This window comes from Pseudopipra pipra, chromosome 25 (genome assembly GCF_036250125.1).
Source record: "Pseudopipra pipra isolate bDixPip1 chromosome 25, bDixPip1.hap1, whole genome shotgun sequence".
NCBI classification, from domain to species: Eukaryota; Metazoa; Chordata; class Aves; order Passeriformes; family Pipridae; genus Pseudopipra; species Pseudopipra pipra.
In genome coordinates this window covers 456,402-482,563 of record NC_087573.1, presented here as the reverse complement: position 1 = coordinate 482,563, position 26,162 = coordinate 456,402, and the positions used below count along the sequence as shown (strand labels likewise).

At 49.9% G+C, this 26,162-nt stretch overlaps 1 protein-coding gene across 1 annotated transcript; it reads right to left on the bottom strand.

The window, feature by feature from the left end:
• Positions 1–1,522: 1,522 nt before the first annotated feature.
• Positions 1,523–26,162, bottom strand: ILRUN (inflammation and lipid regulator with UBA-like and NBR1-like domains). The gene is made up of 5 exons (XM_064635816.1): positions 25,925–26,162; positions 14,090–14,244; positions 10,624–10,821; positions 8,820–9,148; positions 1,523–1,724 (listed from the first exon to the last, which is right to left on the bottom strand). Exons 1-5 carry the CDS (start codon positions 26,080–26,082, stop codon positions 1,689–1,691), a joined length of 876 nt encoding a protein of 291 aa, XP_064491886.1. The 5' UTR covers positions 26,083–26,162; the 3' UTR covers positions 1,523–1,688.

Below are 26,162 nucleotides of genomic sequence, written 5' to 3'. Positions count from 1 at the left end.
GATTTCTGGTAGGTGGGAGAAGGGAGATTTCAGGTAACGGTGATCTTTAACTGAACCTGTGAAACATAAACAACATCTATCACTCAATTCTTCCTCTGTGGGACACAAGGAACTCCCACTGTCCCTACAAGGTCCCTCCATATGCATTCAGGTAATAGCACTTGGCAGCTCAACGAAGGATTCCCCCATTCAAAACCAACTCTAAAACACGAACAGCCAAGAGCAGTAAGGGCAGAGCTGAACCTGCAACTCCAACACTGGGAAAAACTTTCAGTGGAAAGATCTGGAAGAAGGTAGTGGGAGCTTTGCATATTCCTGTATCTTTGGCAGATGGCTGTTCCAGCCTGGTTTATTGGGCAGGACAGTCCTCAGCAGGGTCTGTGGGACAGCACTTCACAATAAACCCTCCACAGCTTGAGGCCGAGCTCCCTCCCCTCACACCACACTTCCCAATCCAGAACTGGAGGAAAACACATTGGAGGAACAGCAGAGCTACCCAAATCTTTTATGATCCCTCCCCTAACACAAGTCCTAGAGAGCCCAGTCAACAAAGGCAGATGAAGATGAGGCGACAGAAGGACCCAGGTGGTGGTGCCAACTCCTGCTCTGAGCTCCAGAACACTGGGATCAGCCTCTAAGCTCACACCTCAGCACAGGAGAAACAAATGCAAACTTATGCTCTGTAAGAGAGAGAGGAGACCCCAAACTGAAAGGACAGGACGTCTGTAAAGCTTTGCAACTACCACCAGGTGCATTACAGCTACAGAGACCCCCCTTGGCACACGACGCTCGCGTGGTGGTTCTGGGCACGGCTACTGCACATCGAGAGTGAACAACAAGGGATTTTAAACTGCTAACCACACAGGACAGCTTGGGAACCTGAACAAATTGGATTCTTATTAACATGGGTGTGTATTTGTGTACCTCATGTACCAGGGGAAGGGAGACAAGGCCTCCACATCATCCCAGAAGTCCCAGAGTCTCCGTTTCCAACTCTGATACCAAGACCTGGCCTCAGCGCGGTTCCCAACAACACGCAGGACAGCTAACAGCAACACCCAAACCAAAAGGAAAAGAAGACTTAAAAGATTAAAAAGTCGGTAACTAAAACCAGCAGATGCCATTAAAAACGCAGTGCTGGGGGCAGACCCCACCTGGCACTAAAAAGGCCTGACAGGAGCAGCCCCTGCACAAACCCCAGCGGGCGCCGGGCCAGCAAACCAGGACATTCCGGGAAAATGCACGCTGTCCCTCAGGAAAAAAATATCAACAAGAAACAAACAGAAATTAAACATTTGCTCAAACTACAACCGCTCTGTAGGCAAAATATTCTTTTTTAAAGATGGCTTTTAAATTTTCATTTTTAAACTTCTTTTTAAGCTACCTAATTATGCGTGAGGATGATTTCTAAAAACCCATAGTGTTGGTGTCTCTTCTTCCTCATAGCATTTACACCACTCTGAAATCCAGCAGTCACACATGCATACTCAGGTTTTGGATTTTCCTCTGGAAACATCTAGTCTTAAGTTACTGGGTTTTTGTTTATTTTCTTCTTTATCCAGAACACGGAGGCAGAGAAGGGGGGTCCACGCTGTGTCTGTCTGCCACATGAACCCCCTCCCTTCCCCCAAAAGTCAGTTTTTTCTTAAATTCTCCTCTTGTCGATACCCGTTTTGTGTTTTTGTGTTTTAAGACTGTCCGAAGGGATAAGGACCGTGGAAACCCTGAAAGAAAGTTGGAGACATAATCAATTCAACAGGCAACAAACAGAGCGCTCAGTGCTCACCTCCAAATCCTGCCCAGCCCAGCCCAGGGCTTCCCCCCAAAAACAGCCCCTCTCCCCCACCGTGCCTGTGCCTGTCCAGCCTCACAGACACTCCTGAACTGCACCTTCCAGGGCTGCTTTCCCCAGAGAGGGCAAATGCCATCACTTACCTCTCTCAAGTGTTTTTTAGGTCAAGGCACAAAATAACCGGTGTTTTCTACACCAGAATCCCCTACAGATGCTACAACACCTGCAGCTGCAGCCCCTGTAGCCTCCCCAGTCTGTCCCAGAGACCACAGCAGTTACAGGGCTGGAACTGGGTAAGAGGCTATTTCAGAAAAAAAGTGAAGATCTGGAAACCCATGTCCCCACAACTGCCATCTGTGCTCTCTCAAGGTAACAATACACATTTGCCTTCAGTGAAATCAACCACAACATTTACCAAAAATCCAAAATGCTTCCTACAGAATCCATTTCCCTCCTTTACATCCTGAAGTGAGTCACCTAAAATGTCAGATCTAGTCACGGGTCTCAAATTAACATGAACTGCTTTTGTAACTTCTGTTGTTTGGATCAGCTCTCTGGGGTTTCATCAGGAAACAAAAGAAAGAACCACAGGCAGCACGAGATATCCCCCAGCTCACAGGAAGATGAAGTTTGTCAGTGATGAAGGTAAATCCCCTCCTGTAAGACCTGACACACACTGTGGTCAGGAGGCAGAGGAGGGAGAAAAGCTCGTTATACCTCATCATCAGAGTCGGTAAACCATTATGCAAATGCTTCTAAACACAGTCCAGCTCTTCCCAGCACACAGTGGGGCAGCTGAGAGCCCAGAGAGCCAAAGCCATTCCTGCTCAGGCTGTACACGAAGCTCTGAGCACAGTTCTCACCACCTTGCCTTTAGCAGGGCAAGTTTCAAGGGAAACACCTTTCTCTGCATGTTCTGCAATTCCATAACCCCCTCACTGCAGGAGCCAGGGCCATGGAGCCACAGGTCTGAACACGGATCATACAAACAAGTCAATGTGCCCAGCAAAGCCCAGGCTGGAGAGCTCTGCTGCAGAGCTGCACAGGAAGCACCATGAGCAGTCTGTGATCTTGCTACAGCTGGAGAGAAATTCTTTTGGGATATATCAGGTGCTAAATACAAGTGAGTGGTAAAGTGAAGCAGCTCTCAGAATTCAACAAAGAGAAGGACAAGCAGACAATTAACCAGGACATCTCCTGAACTGTGTGGGAAGTATGAAAGACTGGGAATGTGGAAATTGCTGTTTGCAGACAGAAATACATGCAAGTGATGGAAAAACAAACACGCTTCTACCCCAGGAATATGCTGCAGTCCCAGTTTGTAAAGCTTTTCAAAAGAGAACAGCCAGCAGATTCCAGCATGACAGTTCACCTCAGGAAGGAGACACTCCCAACAAAATCCAGGCTGAGCTACCCAACACTTCTGAAAAATAGTCACAGAAATAGGGGGAAGGGGAGGAGCAGGAGAGAAACATTAAGATGGTGTGAACAATTGCACAAGAAAAGGACACAGAAGGAAAGCAACATAGGAGCAGGATCCCAAGCAGTCTCACCTCACAGGGATTAAGCCATTGTACTTATTGCTCTGCAGAAGGAACACAGGATTTGCTGCTGATTTCCTGTACAGACACATTTGCCAGAATTTGCTTCATCTTTGAGCTACCTGTACACAAGGCTTTGTTTGAGGCACTGCCTGGCGAGCACTTGGGAGGGTTTAACCATCACCTGCCCCTCTGCCAGGAACACCCAGGGTGCACCTTACCCTGTTACCCACCCCATGTTACCCCCCATGGGATGTTACAGGTAAAACTTGCTTTAACCTGGGGGGGCCACAAGGCCCTGCTCCCCTTGTGGTGCACACAAGTGCCATCACCCAGCCCTCAGTCCAGCCCAGCAGAGCAGCTCCTTACTGGTTTTGGATGGAGGGACCTCGTGAAGAGGCTGTGAACCCTGTCTGCAGGGGAACCCTCTGGATCTTCAGATACTGGTTCCTGTAGCATGTAATTCAAAGCCACACAATTATCTAATCATGTGCCAATTAAACCCAGAATTTAGCTCACCTTCAGTGTGGCAGATTCCTCAGTATGTACAGCTCTGCCCCACTGCACTGAACACCCAACACCCTGGAATGAGCTCCTTGGGCAGTGCCAGGAGCAGTCCCAGAATCTGTGACCACGCTCAGCTCCTCCTGACACAAGGAATTTCACCAGGAAAAAGCCCCAAATGTTTTCTCTGGGGATTGCCACTCTTCACAGCACTTCACCTACCCCAGACTCATTATGCACATGAGAACATGCAAAATCAAACACCACCTGTGCCTCTTTAAGCCGAGTGTGAGCTGGTTTAGCACAGACCCTGAGCAGGCAGCTCCCCCTCCCCGACACACTCTGTGCCCTGCTCAGCCAGGCCCAGTGTCCCACATTTATTCACCGTGCACAGCGTAAGGGTTTGATACCAGAAAACTTCAGTTACTGCTGCAATGTAAATACCAAACCCTGGTATGACATTTTCAAGACTAATTATCCCCTCTATGCAGCATTTTACATAACAAACATGCAAAAATAATTCTGCAGACAATTGCAGTTTTTCCAAGTTGTTTCAATGGAAGGATTATTCCCACTATTTTTGGTGCATTCCCGTCTGTTCTCCAAGTGGGATCACTGTCTTTATGAGAAGCTCAGCTGCAGCTTTGCAAACTCACTTTCAGTTCTTCCAGAATGTTCCCCAGAAGTAATTGCCTACTTGCTGGTGGGAGCACTAGGCTCTTCACACAGACAAGTGTGTGAGAACACAGGACCATGATTTTCCAAGAAAAGACTCTGCACAAAAACTACTGGTATAAATTCTCATTTGACTTGTGCATCTAGAAGGGAGGTGAGATGTTTTGGGAAGTTAAAGCCTTTGTGAATACTGAGCTCTGTAGATGGAGTCACCTGTGCTGGGAACAAAATGAGGGTTAAGTGAATCTTTCATAAACCATCACACACAGGCTTTCAGACAGCTCTTTATTTCACCTCTGTGAGCGAGTCACCACCAGTGCAGGTACACTTCCAGGGAAGGAGGCGGATGCACAGCGATACAGGAGTCTCCCAGAGTACACTGACAGTGGCACAGCCCAACCCGGCCCCTCAGACCACTCCTGCCCCGCTGCTCTCACCTCACTTATGTAAACCAGCACAAAAGAGCACAAAGCATCCAGCACTTGAGTTTTATTCCATGCGTGCCGTGCAAACACGGCGTGGCAGGGAGACCACCGGGAAGTTCAGAACCCTGTCGGAGCAGGCACAGGCAGGGCTGGTTCAGGTGCCCACAGGTGAGGAGGTGATTTAGCTAATTTAGCTGATTTAGCTAAAATCAGGCTGTTTGGCACTTCCCACAGTCTGGAAGCACGCAGACAGCTGGGTATCATGGATGAGCTGACAGGCAGCACCCAAACACACCAGTCTCTCACCAGAGAAGCAAACCAGCTCGTGCCACCACAGCCCAGGCTGCAGGTGCAGCCATGGCAGCTCCAAGTCCAGTATTCCCCCTCTGTGTCCAAGTGAATGGAGCCACAGGGTGACCAGCCCAGCGTGGAGCCCACACTCCACGAGGGAAGGAGCTGCTCTCCTCCATGGATGCAAACATTCATGGGGCATTGTCCTCACCCACAAAGACAGCTTGATGACCAGTTTCCAGTGAAAAAAAATCTGTCTTAAAGTTTACACAGGTACTCCAAAAATCTGCAAATTGGAGGTCCTGGTTTGGGAGAAGCCTCTAGAAGCCACAGCAACGTTTAAGCACAGGGAGGGGAAGCCAGTTAAAGGCTCCAAGGACACAGGGTTGGTTTCCCCTTATGTACAGAAAGCTGCCAAGTAGCACGGATTAGAGCTCAGCTCCACACAGAATGGAGGGAGATGGGGAGCATAAACACAGCAGGAAAAAGGAGTTCAGATTTTAATGCTCTGATCTCCAGTATGTTTCTATTTCACTGGGGTTTGAAGAGCAACACAAGTCAGGATCAGGCCAGCCAGGCACCATTTGCTGTGGTGGAGACAATGCCCAGTGTCCTGTCTAGGCAAATCTTTGCAGAATCACAACTTCCATGTGCAGTTTTCTGCATGGCACAGAGAGCAGTAACTCCTTAATTCATCTGGGCACCAGATTTCGATACAGATCTATGGATTTTATATAGAGATAAGTACAATCTAAATGTCAGGATATGGCTATTCACTTCTGATCTATACAGACATGGAGACCCGTACGTTTCTTCCCTCAGTTAAGCAATTAAACTAATTCCCAGGCACTGTAAGACTGGATCTTGGGCTTTTAATGGAAAAGCCAGTCACAAGAGAGCACCAGTGACTGTGCAGGGTTGCTATGAGACAGGAGGAGTAAATAGGAGGAAGCTGTATCAGCCTCAGCTCTGTGGAGAATCCAAAGAAAGCGACTGCCAGAGAATAAAACACCCGTGCATGGGGGGATCTGGGATCCAGTGCAGCTCATCCCTACCCCGAGAGAAGCATCCTATCCTGCACTTAAGCACATCTTTACATCTAAGAACATGCAAAAACCCCACTGGGAATAGATTTAACAACAACAACATGCTTCAAGCAAAGCCCAGACAGGCCCTGGCCTGCAGCCTCCCCACAGTGCATGTGGAAGGTGGGCAGGGGGCCCAGGCAGGTGCTCACCACAGCAGGAATAAAGGGCACCATTTGTTTCAACCACCCACAGGTTTCATCTCATCCACTTACAGGGAATTCTGTATATGGTTTGGTTTGTTTTTCCCCAGGAAAGTTTGTTCCACTGAGCAGAGCACCCACACCACGTACTCTCTGCTGCTGAATCAAAGCATTTTGAATGTTTCCAGGTGTGAAATGCTGCTGTACTTGTCTAACCCAGCAGCAGATGGCACATCGGCATCACCAAGATCCCAACTCCAACAGGGAATTTCAGAGGACAAGCCACACCTGCTCAGTGCACCAGAGGGAGAACTAATTCCGACAACTTCGAGTATGTTTTACAGCTGCAGATGCCAGAAACTGCTCATCTTATCTCAAAGATTTCATGGTCTTGTGCACTGCATGACTGGGTTCCCCAACAGCCTCTCAGCAGAGGAATCCTCCACAGTGACCCGAGAAATAACTAAGGGCTTATTTTACTTCTGACTACACAACACAGGCCCTTTGAACACCTGACCAGACCTCACCCATCCCCTTTGCCACATCTCACCAAACAGCCCCTCAAATACGACCAGGGATTCCCTCATTCCCCGGGTACGTGAACAAAAATATCACAGGTCCTGCCCAAGAGAAATAAATGTCTGGGATGTCCAACTCCCTCAAAGTTGTTCACTACAGAACCAGAACTGTATCAATATGAATATTGGGTCAGCTGCAGAAAGCTTCTTGCTCTGGGCAGGATGGGCAAGGCTGGAACAGGACTCTGATCTTCAGACCTACCTGAACAGCCTCCAGAGGAGAAGCTACCTTGTTTTACTATGTCACAAACAGAAACACTGCAGCAGAGACAAAAACCCGCGAAAATCAATGAACTTTCACACGAACCCGACCAAAAAGGACTATAAAATTATCCCTTCTGAAACAAGCAAACAAAACATCTGCTTTAATCTTGGATAATCCACCTCAAATCCACCCAAGAATATTCTGTAAATACAAAACCAAACCAACAAAAAACAACCCCAAAACAAAACAACAACAAAAAAGGGGAGGAAAGATCACCTGCGCTCCGTGTGGGGTTAGATTCTGACTGCCCACGTCTCTCCAGAGCAAGGATCCTGAGCTCCAGGTTACCAGGTAACCAGCTCACTTCTAGTGACACCTCCCAGGTGGTGCTTCACTCTCCTGTTGGTCTCTCTCCCCCAGCACAGCTGCACCTCCCAGGGGCTCTGGTTCCTCACCCCCACATTCTCAGCCAGCCCAGCCCGGCCCCTGGGGAGCAGCAGGCCCCACAGCAGCACTGCTAATTCAGGGGGTGTTCCACTGGCAGCAGAATCATTCCCAAGCCATCACTTCACTGTCAGTGAGCAGTCTCCCAGCAGGAGCCAGCCCAGCCATGGTGGCTGGGAGCAGAGCACCAGAGGGTGGCAGGTTGGCACACTGTCACCCCGGCCGTAAAAAGTGCACAGCCCTGGTGCAAAGGTCACTAAAACATGGTCCACTGGCAGAGGACAGGCAGGTCATCCAGGGAGGAACTAAAGTGCTGTAGGTGAACTAACAGTAGGGCTTTATTAAGTCATTCAGCAACCAAGTGTTATTGTCCTACACAGCCTGCTCAAAGTACAGTAAAGCATTTTTAAAAGATTTTAAAAATCAAACTAGTTTGACATACGACAGTACACACCTACACATACTGCTGCATTAACAGGTGGATTCTGAATTGTAAATAATCCTGCAATTAATTTTTCACACACAAGCAAATAAAAACAGTCAAAATATCACTCAGACTCATATAGCATCCACCAAGCAAGCTTTTGAGAGAGATTTAAAGTAAAGATAATTTAAAAGTCACCTACAATTATAAACAAGACAAGGACATAGACAGGAACAGTCCTTTGATTGACTGTTCCTGACAGGCAGCTTCTGGGATCAAATGGTGAGCTCTCCCCCACATCAGCCTAAAAGAAGTTATCTGGTTAATCTGAAGTTTGGGGGTGTGGATATTTGTTCTCTGTTCGAAATTATGTCAAACTCAGGACACATCTAGAGAGATATTTTGACTTATTTGCACACGTGACCGGAGCAGGCTCCAGCCACTTGCAGTTACAGCAGCCAAACAAGGTTATATAAATTTAAAGAAGGACTTGAAGTGAAAACAAAAAGGTGGATCTGGTAGAGTCTATCAGAGGCAAAAATATTTTAATATAACATGAGGAGTTGGCAGAGTCAGACAGTCAAATTCAGAACCTTCCTTAGCAGGTCTGGCAGAAGCAGAAGGAAAGGGCTTTGCAGTTTGGAAGGAAGAGCAATCACACACCTGCCTGGCTCCTCCCCTACCCGTTCTCCTGCTCACCCAGGGCACCTACCTTACTGTACGTCACTACCGACAAGTTGTTCGAGTGACTGCTGGGGGAGAGATTTACAGAGTTTTGTGACAGTCCATTCTGATCTTGTTCGATTTGGTCAGGAGCAGGCCCCCATGTGTTTTTGCTGATTGTGCCTAGCTCGGAACCCCCAGGGTCTTTTAGGTTGTTTTCATCTGGTTGCCTGTTCTTCTGTGGAGAGGCGAACGGGTTAAAGTTTCCTTCTACCTTGCGATGTGGCTGCGTGTTGAACTCTGTTTCAAAGGATGACAGCTGCTGTGTGACACCCAGAAGTCCTCCAACTTCCACACTGAGGATCACCCAGATGACATCTGTGGAAAAAGAGACACATTTGGGCTGTCACTTACATCGGAGTTTATGAAGAAGGGGCAGAAGGAGCAAAACAGAACATGAATTCAATCCTTTACACCAGCAAGAAAAAGACCAATAGTTTAAAGCACATTTTTATGAACCCTCAGCAATACTGGTTCCAGCGCCCCCAGTTCAGCAGGCTCAGCAGCCTGAATTTTAGGAGCGAATTAAGGACGGTGGGATTGTACCTTCGGGACACACGACTCGCTCAGGGATCCTTGCATCCTGCCAGGGCTGGGACCCCCCAGTACAGCCCAGTACAGCCCAGTGCCCCCCCCGCACACCCCCAGTGCCGGTGCGGCCGCAGCGGAGCGGCCCCGCAGCGCCCTCTGCCGCCCACGCGCGGCCCCGCACCCGCGTGTCGCGGTGGCCCCGGGTCCGTGTCGCGGTGGCCCCGGGTCCGTGTCGCGGTGGCCCCGGGTCCGTGTCGCGGTGGCCCCCGTGTCCCCGTGTCGCGGTGGCCCCGGGTCCGTGTCGCGGTGGCCCCGCGCTGCCACCGCCGGGCCCGGCCCTCGGGCCGCCGGCACCAAAGCCACGAGCTCGGCTGCAGGGGAAGAGCCCCTCGGACTCGGAGCTCGGCGGCCAAAGGGGTTCACTCGTCTTCTGCCAAAAGCGGCAACTTCAGGCTACGCAGGGACATCTCCCACGGTCCGGGGCACTCGGGAATCCCGGGAACACCTCGGCTTTGTGAGCACACGCCATTCCTCCTGCACGGAGCCACCCCTGCCCATCCCTCCCCTCCTCTGCACCGAGGAGGTGCAGCAGTGCCGGCGCTGCCAGCAGCCCCCTCCCTCTGGGCACTGGTATTTGTGCCTCCAAGTGCCAACACCTCTCGCTCAAACTCTGAAACTTGGGATACTCCAAACTGCCAACAGAGACACAAAGATGTTCTCAGTGTAAACTAAAGCTGGCAGAAAAGGGCTGGAAGGCTGCACCAAAGGCAGACGTTGGAGGCCCAGGCTGAGGCAAAACAGCAAAATGTGTTCTTTAAACAGAGAAATGGCTTGCAGGGGATGCACTAAATCACTGCATTAAAACCTGGGCATTCGCTTCTCACAGAAGGCTTTCACCAGTAACAGATTTTATGCTCCTATGCAGTTCATGGTGTTCAGCACTGGCAAACTGGGAAAGAATCCCGACAAGGATCAACTGGGAAAGAGTCTCCAGGAGAGCTGTGCAAGTCCCTTTGTTTTCCAGAGTTTTGTGTAACCTGTAATTCGTTCCAGTGTTTAGAAAACAGTTCTGTGCTGACCAAGACAACAAAGCAGCTCCCTTGATGTTTTCCTGCATTCCATGTTCTATATTTAGGCCGGGGCTGGCAGAGCTCTGCCCTCCTGCTCTGTTATCAGAGCTCGGTGCAGGGGCCAGTGGTGTCCCTGCTGTGTGCAGTGGGAATGCCAGGGAGAGCCTGGAGTGCTGGGAAAGGGCCACTCACCTCCGTAGTAGAGCCCCGTGGCCGTGCACATCCGCCACTGTCCCTGGTACATGCCGGCAGTGCTGGGGCTGCACATCTGCACGCTGACATCGGCCATCTCCTGCGGCTCCAGGGACCTCACCATCACCATGTTCACGTGCCCAAACTGGTCACCCCCAACGTACTTCAGGCAAACCCCCGGGGGCCACGCCTCTGTCCCTGGGATTAGACAGGAGAGGGAATTACTGACGGTGCACCAGGAAAAGCTTTGCTTGTGTAAGCTGGGATGAAACACGCTCGTTACAACAGCTGTGCAACTGTCAGACAGTCAAAGGAAACCAACAGGACACAGGAGCAGTGGATGCTGAGGAAGAATAGATAGAGTTTTCGAACCAGGCTTAACTGGTGCATTTAGGGACCAGCAGAACAAATGATATTTCTATTTGACTAGTTTCTAGGTCTTTGCTACACAGGAAAATTCTCCAAGTCCCAGTGTAACTGCTGCTGCTGCAAAAAAAAAAATCAACATAACTGACACACAGGTCCCTTTCTCCAGAGGCAGTGACAAGAGCAGCACCAGGGGGTCTTTGTGTGTGTCCTCCATTTCTGCTTCCCTGCATGCAGCTCCTGAGTCACACCACATCAAATACCTGTTCTTGATGCAAAGTGTTGGCAACACTTCCTTTCAGGGATTCCTTCCCTTCTAAGCCTGCTAGCAGTCTCAGGAGGAACTCATAGTTTGAGCTACAACTGAAGTGCCAGCACTATTTCCTAAATGGTTTTATTTCCCTCCTTGCACCAACACTTTTCTCAGCCTTATGCAAAGGTGGGAAGGGTTGTGAACATATGATTTATCTGTGGAGATCCATGTTTAGACTTCAGACACTGGACTGACAGCATGACCTGGCAATCAGAGAGATAGAAAACAGTTCCTGAGTGCAGGTACAGCCACCAAAGGTAACAAATGTTGGGGCAGACAGAAAGAAAAAGTGTTTCTGAGACTCGTGAAAAATCAGTTTAGCAGAATTTTCTTTTGCTTCTTTCCCAGTCACGTGACCTGACTAAGACAACAACTTTGAGAATATCTCCTGCTTGGCTGGGGTTGACAGAAATGGCCATGGAAAGCCTGAACCACCACGGAGCTTGGAACTGCTCCGTGTGGTCCAGGGTGAGCACGGCAGAGCCTGCTCTGACCCCAGGTTACCCCAAGGAGTATCCTTTGCAACAGCTTGCCTGCTAATTTAATCCCTGTGGATACTTCAGCAAAGACACGGCAGGGACTGGTTTTCTTGTCAAGCCCTTGTCTGTGGAATTCGCAGCCTCTCAGGAAAGCAGGATGTGCATGAGTGCAGCGGGATGTTCAGCATGAGGGAGGTACCAGCTGGAAAGGTGCTGAGAGAGGAGGGCTCTGAAAGAGGATCTGGGTGCCTGGCTGACCTCAGCCTGGGGTGTGGGGCACTTGAGCACGAAGTCTCATCTGCAGAGGTTGGCAGCCCAGCAACACAGTTTAGATTAAATAATTTATGTGATTTTTATCAGGTTTAATGGCTTTAGGCTTGCAAGGTGCCTAGAATGCTGCAACTGATAAGCCCCATAAAATGAAATTATGATTATGTCATTCTATTTCAGGACACTCTCAGGAGATGATAAATTGCAGTGAGTGTCCTGCAGAGCCAGCAGCAGCTGGAGGCAGAGTGTGGGGAGGAAGCCAGGTTGTTAAATCCTGCTGCCCTTTTCAGCAATGGTTCTACTACACAAACTGCTCTTTTGGCAGACAAGGCAGCACCACCCTGCAGGTACCAGAGCAGGGCATTGGTTTTTAATGACACACGGGAGAACCAGCTGACACACCTCAAAGTGCCAATCTCTGAGCTCTGCCTGTCACACTCGTCAGACCCAGAACACTCCAGTGACATATTCCTCAGGTATTCCGTGTGCTAGAGCTCAAGTCATGTAATCAAGGGCTCTTGGAGAGCTGTTAAAACCCTTGGCACTGCTTCAGTTACCTGCCTAACAAGTAGATATTATCTGGAAGCATTACAGCCCTTTGATATTGTACCTTAATTAAACGGTAAAATGGTTTTCAAGTGCTGCAGTCCTCCCCACACTGCACAGTCACAGCCAGCAAGTGAAGCTGCATTTCACTGAACGTGCCTGGGCAGTGTGGCTGCACCGAGCCCTGGCCTCCAGCACCACCGTTAGGGCACGGATGGACTGCCTGACAAGCTGGGCTTTGACCCACACAGAAGCCAAAACAAATGCTGGCCTCGCCAGGAACTCCCAAGCCAAGCTGAGTTCCCGCCCCTCATTTTAGAAGGCCCACGGATTTCAGAGGGTCAAACATTCCAAGAACAATGAAACATCACTTGAACTGAGATGTTAAGGCTGAATTTCCATGCAGGAAAGAGCACATCAGAGGGACAAGAAAGGGGGGAGTCTGAAGGGCCCAAGACAGAGGCGTAGTCATAACACACACAAATTGAGATACTAAGAGTGAAGAAACAAGACCTGCCACACTTACTAGATCTGTAAGATCTGTATTTGGGACAGTTATAAAAAAATTGCCGATTTTTCACAGTAGTGGAGTTTAAGGAAGTTCCACATGTCACCCTTCCATTGTACTGTCAAACAGAAGGAGGCAGAAAAAGTAAACCGAAATATTAAGCCCTTTCTCTAGAACACAGTCTCTATAAATCAGTGTTCTTAAACACCTCCATGTGTCCTGATGAAATACTCTTATATTTTTAGTGTGGTTTTAGTCTCTGTCACACTTGGGATATTCTGTCCAAGCCTGTACAGCTCAAGTACTGCAGCTATTCCCAAGCAGAAATCCTGGGAGAGCTGAACCTGACTTGTGATGACTCCCAGTGTCAGGCCTCAGTGTGTGACCATTCTCCTTCACATAACTGCAAGCAGGGCAATTAAATTCAGACACACATTTTAAATGTTTGTGCAACATCCTGTCAGTGCACTGCTTGAGGACAAGGGATTCCTTTGCATCCATGCATCTCATTTTTCTCTCTGAGTGCATCCCAACAGATCAAGCACTGGGAATGCACTTTGCCCAGTCTCACTTCCTGGATCCCAGCCCCTGCTTTGACTTATTTTGAACTGGAATGTGGTCTCTCCAGCCCTGCATCCTCTTGGAACATGAAAAGGCAATTCTGCCAGAAATGTATTAAAAGCAAAGGAGAGCTGCCATCTGACCTTGTGTCACTGCCTCGTTTGTCTGCAGGTTTCCTAGAGCGTGTTTGTGTGGTGGCTGAGGAACAGGACTGACAGAGCTGCACAGCCCGCCACAAAATGTTTGGGCCAACTCAAGAAGAGGAACTTGCAGAGGTTGGCAGCACCTCCCTCAGGGACAGGGTGGCTCCAGCCCAGGTGAGTGCACACGAGCCCCCTGCCTTGGGCCAGCACCCCCCTCCTGGACCCGCCACCCCACTCCCAGCACCCGCTGCACGGGGTTTACTGCACCCAAAGGCCTCACCTGTGTTCTGTATCCTCCACGTCTTTGTAAACTGGGTGTCGGGGGGGATGGACTCCCCTTCACCTATGGTGACATCTTCCACAAAGGACATCGAGGGGACATTGATATTTGGACTCTCGAAATCATAGTAGGCTCCGATGGCAGCTTGTAGATTCCTAAAAGGGAAAAAAGCACATTACAACCTGAAGTACAGGCAGGTCAGGCCCTTTGCACAGGTGCACATGTGTCATCCTGAACAGTTGAGCAAAAATACCCAGACCATAATAGCTCTGCTGCTCGTGTGTTTTTCAAACCTTTGATCTCTACCACATAAGGATTCTGTAGTCCAAGATAACAGAGCTCAAAATACAGCATTCTTCCTTGCTAGGGATGCTGGTTTAGATCACTTTTCTACTCTGCTTCTATTTTCACTGGAAATCTTGGAGACCTCTACCCCATCAGCTCTTTTTGAAGCTTGCTGAACAGTTCAGGAGGCAACAAGAGGAGAGCTATGGAGGCAAACACAGGGCAGTTTCTTCCCACCAGCCTTGTTTCCTGAGCTAAGTTCCAAAGGGCCAAACATCTCCACTTTATTTTGGTACAGAAGGTCCAAAAGGAGCACAAGAGGAACAAAACACACGGAATGCTCTTCTGATAACTCTCAAGGCCAAAGAGCACTGGTAGCTACAGATAATAACTCCAGCCCTGCTGCTTTTGAAACATACCACCAGGTAGGAACTATTTACTCATCATTAAAGTGCCTGCTCAGCTCTGGATAGTCACAATTCACAGGAACTTATAAACCACCTGAGTCAAAAGTTCCCACTGAATAAAGACAAATGACAGTGCAAGCCTGTGATATATTAGGGACATTCAAAAAGCCACAAATGTTATTGATTCCTGAGCTGTGGTGTAGCTGCAACCCATGATAATTAATGTGAGAAGAGGAACAGTCAGGCAGGAAGAGGATTCATGAGCCTTAGCTCAGTTCCACGATATACTATTAAGTTATTACGTAAGTGTTTGGCAAGTCATGTAATTCCTCTGTTTATGCATGTCTGAGAGGTTGTGGCCCTAATTTACATGTTGTGAGTGGGTGCTGTGAGAATGGAGATGAGTAAAATCTCCCCAAACGCAACGGGCACAACTGCTCTTTATTCATGATTACAGAAATCTGTGTTGCTTTTTTGAGCAGGATAGAAAAAAAACCAAACCCAAACCTTCAGGAACTGAGACCCACCACCTAAACCAAAGCCCTGCAGAAGCTGCCCTGTGTGGGCACAGTGACATATTGAGGGTCTGTACTGTGGTGGAGCATCATGTGTCCGAGCCAGAGCCAGAAAGCCAAGGTGAAAGCAAGAGAAACATTTGCAGCATGACCCTGAGCAAGAGCAAACACAGGGCTTGTGGGGCTGCTTGCCAGCTGGAAAGAGGCTTCAAACGGTGAGTGAAGCAAACTGCCTCCTGTTCAATTCCTACACTGTTCATGGGAAAAACATTCAAATTGGACATTCTGGATAAAATCCCAACTGCATGGGAGCAGTGTCACTGCTTTCTCCTCCCAGAAAACTCAGGGGAGATGAAGTGCAGCAGCTGATTGCATTGGAGCTGGGGTCAGAAAGGCAGAGCCTTGGTGGGGGCACTGGGAGAGGACCCAAAGAGCCCCACAGTTTGGCAACCAATCCATCACAGTGCCAGCAGACAATTGCTGTGTGAGACGCTGGAGTTCCTGACATCCTGCTAAGGAGGCCCCGGAGGAACGTCCTGCACAGCACGGCCCAGGGATCGATCAGCAATTGAGCAGCCCCAGCCCCACAGCCAGACCTTTGCCACCCCCAGAGTGGACTTTGGTCTGACACGAGAGCCACCAGGTCCCACTGCCATGGCCAGAACCCTGGATTCCAGACAGAAACCATTATTCAGCCTGAGGCGTTTTCTACTTAGGAGTGTCAGGGCTCTATTTAATCCCGCCAGCTCAGTCAAATGCTGCAGGAAGGGGCCATGTCACATCAGCCAGTAAACAGAGACAAATGCTCAGTTTTACGTCACCAACCGCCTGTTGCTTATACACTGCACAAGATTTACATAACTCACACCAGGGCTGTGCCAAGAGACTCCTGCTCGCTCACCCAGCTAACACCATGAGCTGGAGCTTAGTTTGCACTAGGATTTCTTCCTGTAGTACAGCAATCCAAGGCAAAAGGTATTGTAGGAGCTACAAAAGACAGCAACGCAGCTCTTTCACTTCCTAATCCAGTACTACATAACTGCATTTTCAGACATACCACAACATCTTGTGAGTGACGATTCTGGAACCAGTTGTACTAAGGTTTTATTGACATTGAGAGGAAAAAAAAAAAATCTCTGAGGGGCAGATTTCTACTGCAGTTCTGTGTGAGGCAGCCTCACTGTGTTTGTTTGCTTGGCTGCAAACAGGCTTCAGAAGGTAGTGGGCTATTTGTGCACACAGGCCCGGGGCCAGCACTCCCCTCCCGGGGTCATATTTCAGTGCTCTTTGCCATTGGGAAACAACAACACTCGTTTGCAGCATCGAGTTAAAAACTAACTAAAGAACAACACATGCTGAAAAACAGATTTGCCACCATTTGTGATCAGATATTCCCAAACCCACCTCCCCACTCCCACCGTGTGCTCTGGGAGGTGGGGGCTGTTTCGGGTGAGCCGTTCTGTGTGTTCCCATGTCTCTTGGACTCCCCACTAGAGAACTACAAAGAAGCTTCCAGAAACCGAAGAGAAATTCACAGTGGCAAAAGCCAAAGTCAGGATGACAAAGCAAATCTGCCTTGAGTTCACGTCCGTTGACACAGACAGCCCCGGGAGATAGGGATGGAGCAGCCGTGGCCCTGCTCTGTGCCAGAGGTGCCCCCAGCTCACACAACGCTGCCAGCTCTGTCCCACTGCTCCCCAGAGGCAGTGCTCCCCCCCTCCCCTGCCCCGAGCCCCCAGGAGCAGTTGGAGGGCAGTGCTCTGGGGCAGATGCCATCTGCAGAGGTGAATTCTGCAGCCTGGTCCTGTGCAGGCAGCAGAGCCCCAGCAGCACACCGTGCCACGGCATCAGTGGAGCTCACAACCAAATGCCACCCTAGTGACAGAGATGGCTTAAGGGCAAACACACTTAAGGCCCTGAAACTTGTCTATTCTTTAAAACACATGTAATTTTTATTTTAATTTACCCTTGTGCCCAGCTGTAACTGCACAGTCTCAAGTGCAGACACTGCAGGGCCAGGCAGGAGCAGTCAGCCCTCGGCAGGACGGGTTATCAGCTGAAGGCTTCTGCTCACACAGCCCTGCCTGCTTGATTTTACTCCTCCTCAGTGGAGTAAACTCACCACACTACTTACTCCCCCTCTGCTCTCTGCCAAAGGAGATAAATTACTATTATAAACCAAACAACTCTGCAAATGTAGCCAGTTTAATTGACATGACTGAGCTCTTCTAATTACAGGGGTGGCCACACAGCTCTTTCTTAACAGGGCCCTCCAGGTCCCAGGCCCTCCTTGTGTTCCCGAAATTAAGCAATTTTTCCATTTTTAGAGCAGTCCCAGGCCACAGCAGTGTGTAGCCCTGCCACACTTACAGAGCAGGTCTGACAGGATCCAGGCCCTAACTCCTGGGTAAAGCCTCCAGTCACAAGTCACCCCAGTGAGCAGGTGAGCCCAGGGATCAGCACCATGCTCAATTTTAGTCCTAATCAGCACCATGCTCAATTTTAGTCCTAATCAGCACCATGCTCAATTTTAGTCCTAAGAGCGAGATTCCAAAAACAGAGAGGGGAGGAGGCAGCAAATACAGGTTACAGCTCCACATCATCACCCAAATCCACTCTACCTCTACTCCTTCCTCTCCAAGGGCATCCCATGACTCTTAGGTGTCAAGCACTTTTCCCACACAACACCAAAGTGTTCCTTTTGGATCAGTTCTTTTGCAATGCTGCTGTTTCAAGCCTCAGGAGCAAAATTACAATAGTCAAGTTAAAATCCTTCTCTGCTAATAGCTCTGGAGATGTCCCTTAACAACTCTTAAGTGTTAGCAAAGAGGTGGCTCATCTTGAGCCCTTCTTTCCCTTCCCTGTTTTTTTTCCAGCCTTTTGTTATGTTAAACCAATATATTTAGGCATTAATTACTCCCAATTAACCAGGTCACCACGGCAGTATTCAAAAATAAAAGAAACTCTTCCAAATCAGTTCACAAACTCGAGGCCTCCTTACACAGCCTCACTGTCCTACAAACAACCACCAGCACACGGGTAAGTGGAAATGGTTTTTTAATTAATTGAATCAGAGTTTTTCCAGGAGAATGAAGAAACCGAAGCACCAAGGCTACTGTGGCCTCATGAAAAGCACGGCAGGTGCCCAGTACCTTCCTGCTCCCCAGATGCTTTGATGCTTTCAGCATCAAGAAGTTCAGCAGCTCAGAAAAAGAGCTGCACAACCAGGTCCTCCAAACACAGAAGACGAGGGACATGAGAACTTGAACTATAAATGTTACAAGAATCTGCTAATTTTCATTTATCGTCAAATTCTTTGATGAAAGAGCCAAAGATATGCCTTTTTTTAAGAAATAGATTTGGGGGGTGTAGGGGGGTGTGAAAATTCAACTCAAATCGCAGTTAAAGCTCAAAATCCAGCTTGCAAATTTCCCTCTGTGGCTCCTGCCCATGCCCAGAGCACCCACCAGCTCCCAGGGAACGCTGCAGGGCTCTGGTTCTGCCGAGCTGTCAGAACACAACCGTGGCACCGAGGGCTCCTTCCACGTGCAGCTGCAGCCGGGGCAGCCCTTGGATCATGCCCGTCCAGCCAGCAGAGGACATTCCTGAGGTGGTGGAGGAGCACCGTGACACACAGACACTGAGGAAGGTGCCGAGGGACACATCTGTCCCTGGAGGGAGGGAGGAGCCAGGCAGGTGCCGCTGGGAGGGGTGTTCCCTGCAGGTCTCTCCTGCAGTGTTTTGTCACGAGCAAGGCAGCTCAGGTGGTACCTCCTGGAAACAGGCAATGCAGACACCGAGCAGTGCTAAACAGCAGAGGAAAACCTCCAGCACAGAACACACGAGGGAGGACACCTCGGACTCCTTCTGTAACTCAAGTCTCAACCTTCACAGGCCTTTCCTCGCCCTCCAAATGCACCGTGTAACCAGGCACCACAGCACCCAGCAGGTGTCCATTGTTAAAACACAAAAAGAAATAGTGCAGCAGATGGATAATTTCTTACTCCTTAATAATGGAACATCTTTACATGAAACAAGGGGCAGAGACTAAAAATGCATATGGAGGCCATGCAAGTGAGGCAAACCTCAGTACACTCCTTTTGCCTCTGAGTTTCTGCTCTCTCAGTCGGATGTTATTCACCCCAGCTCTCAGGGAACTGGGGGATTGCTGACACTCCAGGCTGGGACATCTCCAACAGCTCCTATCGCTCCTGAAGCAGGAGTTGCCTCACTCCAAGCCTTGGAGAAGGCTGAAGAGGGTGGAGGGAAGAGCCAGGCTCATCATGAGGCAGGGAACCACTTCTACCTCGAGCTTTCAATTCAAATGTTCAACAGAGATGACACATGGCAATTATGTGCAAAGTCTCAAGATGGTTTGAAGGACTGGAATTTTAATCAGTGAATAGCTTTCAATAGAGAGAATTTCAGAAAGCAAAATTTGTGTGTCAGTTACCTTCATTCTTGACCTCTCTTACACCAAACTTACACTGAACTCTACACACGAGGTTAGGAAACTACCTTAGAAGAGGTCTGATGATGCAAAACGACCACTGAGGGAAGCTGAAAGCTTTAAGCTGAACTTAAACAGCTGAAGGAGGGGGGGAAAGGGCTGGCTAATGCAAAGGTTATGTATATTCTCACATGAAGCCACAGAAAATCATGTAATTGTCTTAGTTGAAAGCAGCAGTTCCAAATACAAGTGGGGTGTTCCAGGAAGAAAACAGAAACCTGTGGTGACAGAAGCCATCCCATGCTCTGCAGGGGCAGCACAAGGAGAGAAACTGAGCACCCACAGCGTCCTCAGAGCACCCACAGCACCAAAGGAAATCACTGTCCTCAAGCAGTTTTGGTGTGCACACAAACACCCAGAGCAGCTGCTGAAACCTTCCCGGGATACCTGCCCAGGGCTGAGCACAGTCCCTCACCTGGGCACGGCCCCCAGGACCTGGGCACGGCCCCCCAGGACCTGGGCACGGCCCCCCAGGACCTGGGCACGGCCCCTTGCCCAGCAGCACCATAACCACGGCACTACAAGCTGGAGCCCACAGAGCCATCCCCAGCAGCTGAGCCCTCCCAAAGCAGGTGGTCACAGCAGCTCTAAGTGTGGGGTAAAATATCCTGAGAATGTCCCAGCAGGAGCTGCCACTGAAAACAGGCAACAACTCTTCCCAGTGGAAAGTCAGCGAGGGCTGCCAGTACACAGGAGATTCTGTAACTGCCAATTCCTCAGTACAAACTATGTCACCAATCTATAATTGTCTGCAGGAAAGTAAAGGGGGATTAAGCTGCAGAAACTGTCTGAGAACAAGTTGGGGCATGTAAGGCAGAATTCAACTGCATCAAAATTATATTGTACCCACTTCCTACTGCTACAGTTGCCTGCTTATGCTTCCATGCCACAGACACCCAATTTTAAAATGTTTTGTACATTGGAGCACAATTATAGTATGTTCCACAGTTAAAAATACAATTTCTTTAAAGTCTAGATTTCATTCAAAATAATCAGGTCAAACACTTGAGTTATTCTGGAGAAAAGAGGTGTGGGTTTAGTTGGGTTTTTTTGTTTTGGTTTGGTTTTTTACACACTAGATAAAAGCTTCCAAGAAAATATTTTTAAATTGTTTAATTCTGTAATGTTGTTATTTTTAGTAGCATCAGGAGACAGCTGTGGACACAGAGAGGCACCAGTCTGTGATGGTTCTCATGCACTAAGATACACCCACAACGTTTCAAGTGAGCCACAACAGATCAAACAGTGTAAAACCCCTCTTCCCTCCCCAGCCCGAGGGTGTAAATGACCCGTGCAGGGCTCCCAGACTGTCCTGACATCCTGACTGCCCATCAGGAACCACCAGATCTGCTTCCAGGGTGTCCCTTCTGCCTGTGAGGACAGCGGGTCCCCCACTGGGTTAGAGCAAGAAAGACATCGAGTTTATCAAAACCCAATCGATGTTTTGAACCCAGTGCTTCCCTCTTGTCACCAGACTTGCTCCAGCTGGTCACCACCTACAAACATTAACCCGACCAGAGTCACACTGGGATTGCTCAAAAAACACCCTGTGTCCTGAGTCACAGCAGGAACAGGGGACTCTGCTCTCTGTCACCTGATAAGGACAATGGGAAGCAAAGCCCAGGAGCTGCTGTCACTGCCCCACCGACACTGAGTGAGGACTGAACAACCCACAGGCATTCCCAGGGAAGGGGGAGGATTGACTTGGAAGATAAGGTCTCATTTCCTGCCTCTTCCACCACACGAGGATTCCCCACTGCCCTCTCCAAAGGGAGAGGACACCTTAATTAAAGTCTCGGAGGGCACCTGAACACTGGGGTTTAACAGCAGTTCTGCAAACACCTGGGGATACAAATCAGGAGCAGGAGTGCTGGTGTGACTGTGAGAAACACATCCCACCTGAGAGAATCCTCTTGACTGGGTCTGTTCTGTTAAATTCCAACGTCCTGATGTTTTACTTAAACAGACCTCAAGTATTTCTCTGAGTAGCACTACTATCAGGTGTAAAGAGACAAGCTTTCACACACAGACCTCAGCTGTACTGAAAGCACGAGCCCATCACCTTTGCTAGAACTCAAAAATCTAACACTTACACTAAGCCATGGGAAAATTAATTAAACCCCCTGTTAGCTAAACCACATCTTTAGACTCCCAATCCAGTTGCCCACCTGGGCAGTACAGGTGTTCCAGTGGATATAAAGAATTTGAACAGCCAGGATGGAAACAGGCATCTCTGAGGCAATGGGAGTTCTGTTAAAAGCCAACACCTGCTCTCCAAAGCCAGGAAAAGGCACAGAGGTGCTGGATTTTTCTCCTTGCCATGCTGGACAATCCCAGATTTCTGAGGTAAGAACTGCTATCCCCAACCTGGCTCTCTCACTTGCACACACTGAACTGCCCCACACCTGACACCAGAGAGAAGGAGGTTTGACTGCAGATTTCTGCAGTATTTTCAGAAATGAACTTAGAAATATCTCCATGCAAAACATCACCTTGGGAGTACTAGTTAAACCATAGCTACAAATTCTCCTAAACAGATGAAAAAAACTAAGGACCTCTAGCAGAGATCTGACAACCTTAAAAATAATAACCTTAAACGGACCTTTTTTATCCGAAAGCTGGATCCAAAAGACTTTGCAACAGTAAAGCTTCCCCCCACACACAATGGAAACCATCATTATCTGACACACATCAATTAAATATCACACCTACTAGACTCATAAAAATTCAGCTTTCTAAACAAAAGCTAAAAAGAGAATGTAAAGAAATATTACATGTAATTACTGAGATATATATATATATTCTTCCAAACTAGGAATCCCTCACCCAACTGCACTGAAATATGGATTTTAAATCCACCACCACCAGGTACTTCAAACTAATTCACTTTCTCAGGGAACTAAAGAAGCTCCAAGCCTCTCACCCTTAAAGCTGGCACACTCGCCAATTAAAAGAAAATCATTCCTTCTTATTGCCCCAATACAATTTCCACACTAACTTTAGAGAAATCCAATGACTTTTATGGGGTTCCAGGCGCTCCCCCTGCATGTGGGCTGAGACTGGAGGGGTTCAAACCCTCTCCTGCCCATCTCACATATCCCTGTGGAGCTGCAGGCAACATGTGGGACTTCACTGCACCACAAAAAACCCTCACACGAGCCCCCCTGCTCCCAGGTGTGGCACAGCCCAACATCTGGAGGGGAGGGAGCAGAGCCAGCACACCAGGTAACCCAGGGCATTTGATCCTGGATGCAATGGCAGCAAAACACCCTCCCGACTTCACTGCCTGGAGTTTCCTCCAGAGGAAGAAACATTTTGGCACCACAACAGTTCACTTTTGGTTTTAGGCTGAAAGCGAAAGCTCAGCCTCTCCCTCCGCAGCCTCACAGCTCAGAATAGAAAACAAATAAATAAAAGGTAAAGTGGGATGGTATGTGCTGCCCTTGGGGAACCTATAGCTGGGCTCTGGGGAAGGCAAAGTCAGATTTGTGCAGCAGGAAGGCAAGAAGTCAGCACAGCCCATAGACAGAACCCAGCTCCACAGAGGCAGAACTCTAGGAAAGTGTTTCATAAATACCAGGGAAAAGACAAAGGGTTTAACCTGTATTTCTTGCAGATCAAGGAACAGCCTCAGAAACTTCAGATGCATATGCTCCACCTGAAGCATTTCTGCAGCACTTAACAAAACCAGCTGGCAGTTCCTTAGCACTGCCCAAGCCTGCCAGAATCCCAAAGGGGCATTGGGCAATTCCTGGGAACTGGAGGAGTGGGCACAGACCTTTAGAGGCTGCTTACAGGTATCTGTACTCCTCCCCAGTCAGCCACTAATCTTCCCCCCAGATTGGCCAAACAAGCTATTTTAAAAATACTTCCTCTGTTCCAGCAGAACTGCAAATTCACTGTAAATCCACTGACCACAATTACCAACGATGCTGTTGGAAATGGTCTTTCAAAGCACATTAACCTCTGTTCACTACGGTGTGTGAAAGGCACAAACCAGGGAAGGAATTGCAGGTCTGGAGACGACATTTATTGCCAAAGGGCAGCTTTCACACCTGGGAAGAAGTTCTAGTGAAGTTATTTATGTCTTTGTTAATTAACTCACACATGGACATTGTTACACAGAACCCAGTCTGCCCAGTGTGTGCACTTGTCACCTCCACCACGAGCCCCCTGACCATCTCCTGCAGGTGAACATCAGTCCTGATGCAGAAGGAAGGGATGGTGCCTGCAGGAACAGGCCATGCCTTTAACACACGGAACAGTGACCCGACAGTCCCACCCAGACAAATCATTTGCAGGACAGCCCGATGCCAGAAGGCTCTGACCCCAGTTCCAGGCCACACGAGGCAAACCTGGCTGGCCATGCCCGAACCACCTGGGCAGTGTGGATTGCACAGGGCCCTCAACGGCACGGGAGAGGAGCTTCCAGAAGGGGCCACGTGTCCCGAGCACACCGTGTGTGCTGAGGGAGAGCGGGGTGAGCGCGGGGTCAGCCCCGCCGGGCCGACGACCCCGCAGGGCAGGGACAGAGCCCGGGCAGGACTGCAAACAGCGGCACAGGAACGGCACCAACCCGGGGGGAGCAGCCCCTGCCAGCCCCCCTGCCCGTGCTGGGAACGGGCACGGCACCCCCAGGGGCACTGAGCCCCCCAGAACAGCCCCAGCACACACAGCCCACCAACCCCACAGGCTGCCTGGGCACACACCCTGTGCACACACCCATCCATCCACAAGGCTTAGCAACTAATACTTCAGAAAAAATGTGAAAACTTATGTTTTCAGAACCAAACTAGTCACCGGAGTTGGGAAACTAAAGCTATTTTAATCACTTTAGATCTTCTTCAACTGTAACTAAAAGTCTGAAAAAGCCCTTGCTTTTGAAATGCTGTTATTCAAACACAAATTCAATACTGCCAATGAGAAAGAGCTGCTTCAACACAAACCAGGAACACTCTGGCTACACACAGCAACTCCACGAGTAACTTCCAGGTTCAGCTCTGCTCCCCCCGGGAAACTCAGAGAAAACCCCAGGATCACACTGCAGGGTCAGTTTTAGTCATATCACCAACAAACAAAGAAGTGGGAAAGCATCTTCTGCTGGGAACCAACCACGAGCAAACGCCTGAACTCCACAAGACCTTCTCTCACGTTGTGTCAGCTCATAAAACACAAGGAATCACTTGCTATTTCCCTACTCCCCCACTACAGATGCAGATTTGCCACTATAACTCAATATAGAACCAGAGGAGGAGGGAAAGACAAAAGCAAGGAACTGACAAAGTTGTCTTATCACTGTTTATAAGCTCAACGATTCTACACAAGTTTTCTCCCAACTGTTGATATCCAGACCTATCCTTGGATTTCAGGTTTCAAAGCTGAGGTTTCTGGGTTTGATGTTTCACCTCTAAGAAAAGGACACTGGAGACGGGCTAAGAGGGGCAAGTGCTCATAACGAGCCAACCCCCCCAAATCCACACGGCAGCAGCTCCACAACATTTTCGCAGTCACTGGGCTCACTGCACAAGAACACTCCCGGTTTCTGTTTTTCACCAGTATACTGAGGACTTCTCACGTTTTTCTGAAGCCCCAGCTTCCCTGACAACACTGCTTTTCCCCTTGGCAGTGACACGGAGCCTTTATAAAGCCAAACACACCGAAAGTCAGCGGGTTTCGAGGCCCTCAGCCCGCAGCAGACGCCGAGTTTTCCCCGAACCCCCGGTGACTTTCACCCGCGCACGGCGGCCGCTCCCGGGCCCCCCGAGCGCCTTCCAGCCGCAACTCCCCCTCCCCTGAGGCCGGGTCGGTGTCGCGGGGCCCCGGCCCGGCCCCGGCCGCGGCCCCCCGTCACACGGCCCGTAGGTCGGTTCGCCACCCTCCAACAGCCCCGCGGCCCTCGGACGGGCGAACGGGCACGGCCGCACCCCGAGCGGGGCCGGGGGTCAGCGCCGCCACCACGGCTCGTCCCGCTCCCCCCGAGCCCCAGGAGCGGCCCCGGGCCCGGCACAAACACCGCCCGTGCCCGCGGGCCCCGGGCCGGGGGGGCCGTGCCCGCAGCCCCTCGGCCCCGGAGCCCCCCGGGCCCCGCACCCGCCCCGCCCGCGGCCCCGGCCCGCACCAGTTGGTCATGTCGAGGAAGAAGGCGCAGCCGGCGGGGCTGAGCTGGAAGCCGAGCAGGCGCTGGAACTCGCCGATGAGCACGTCCTTGTCGGTGGTGCCGAGGCAGCTGAACTTCTGCATGAGCTCGGCGTCCAGGTCCACGTCCATGCCCTCCATGGCCGGGGGTCCCGGGCCGGGCCGGCGCCGCCTCAGCGCCGCGCGCGAGGGGGGGCGCGCGGGGGCGGCCAGGGGTGCGC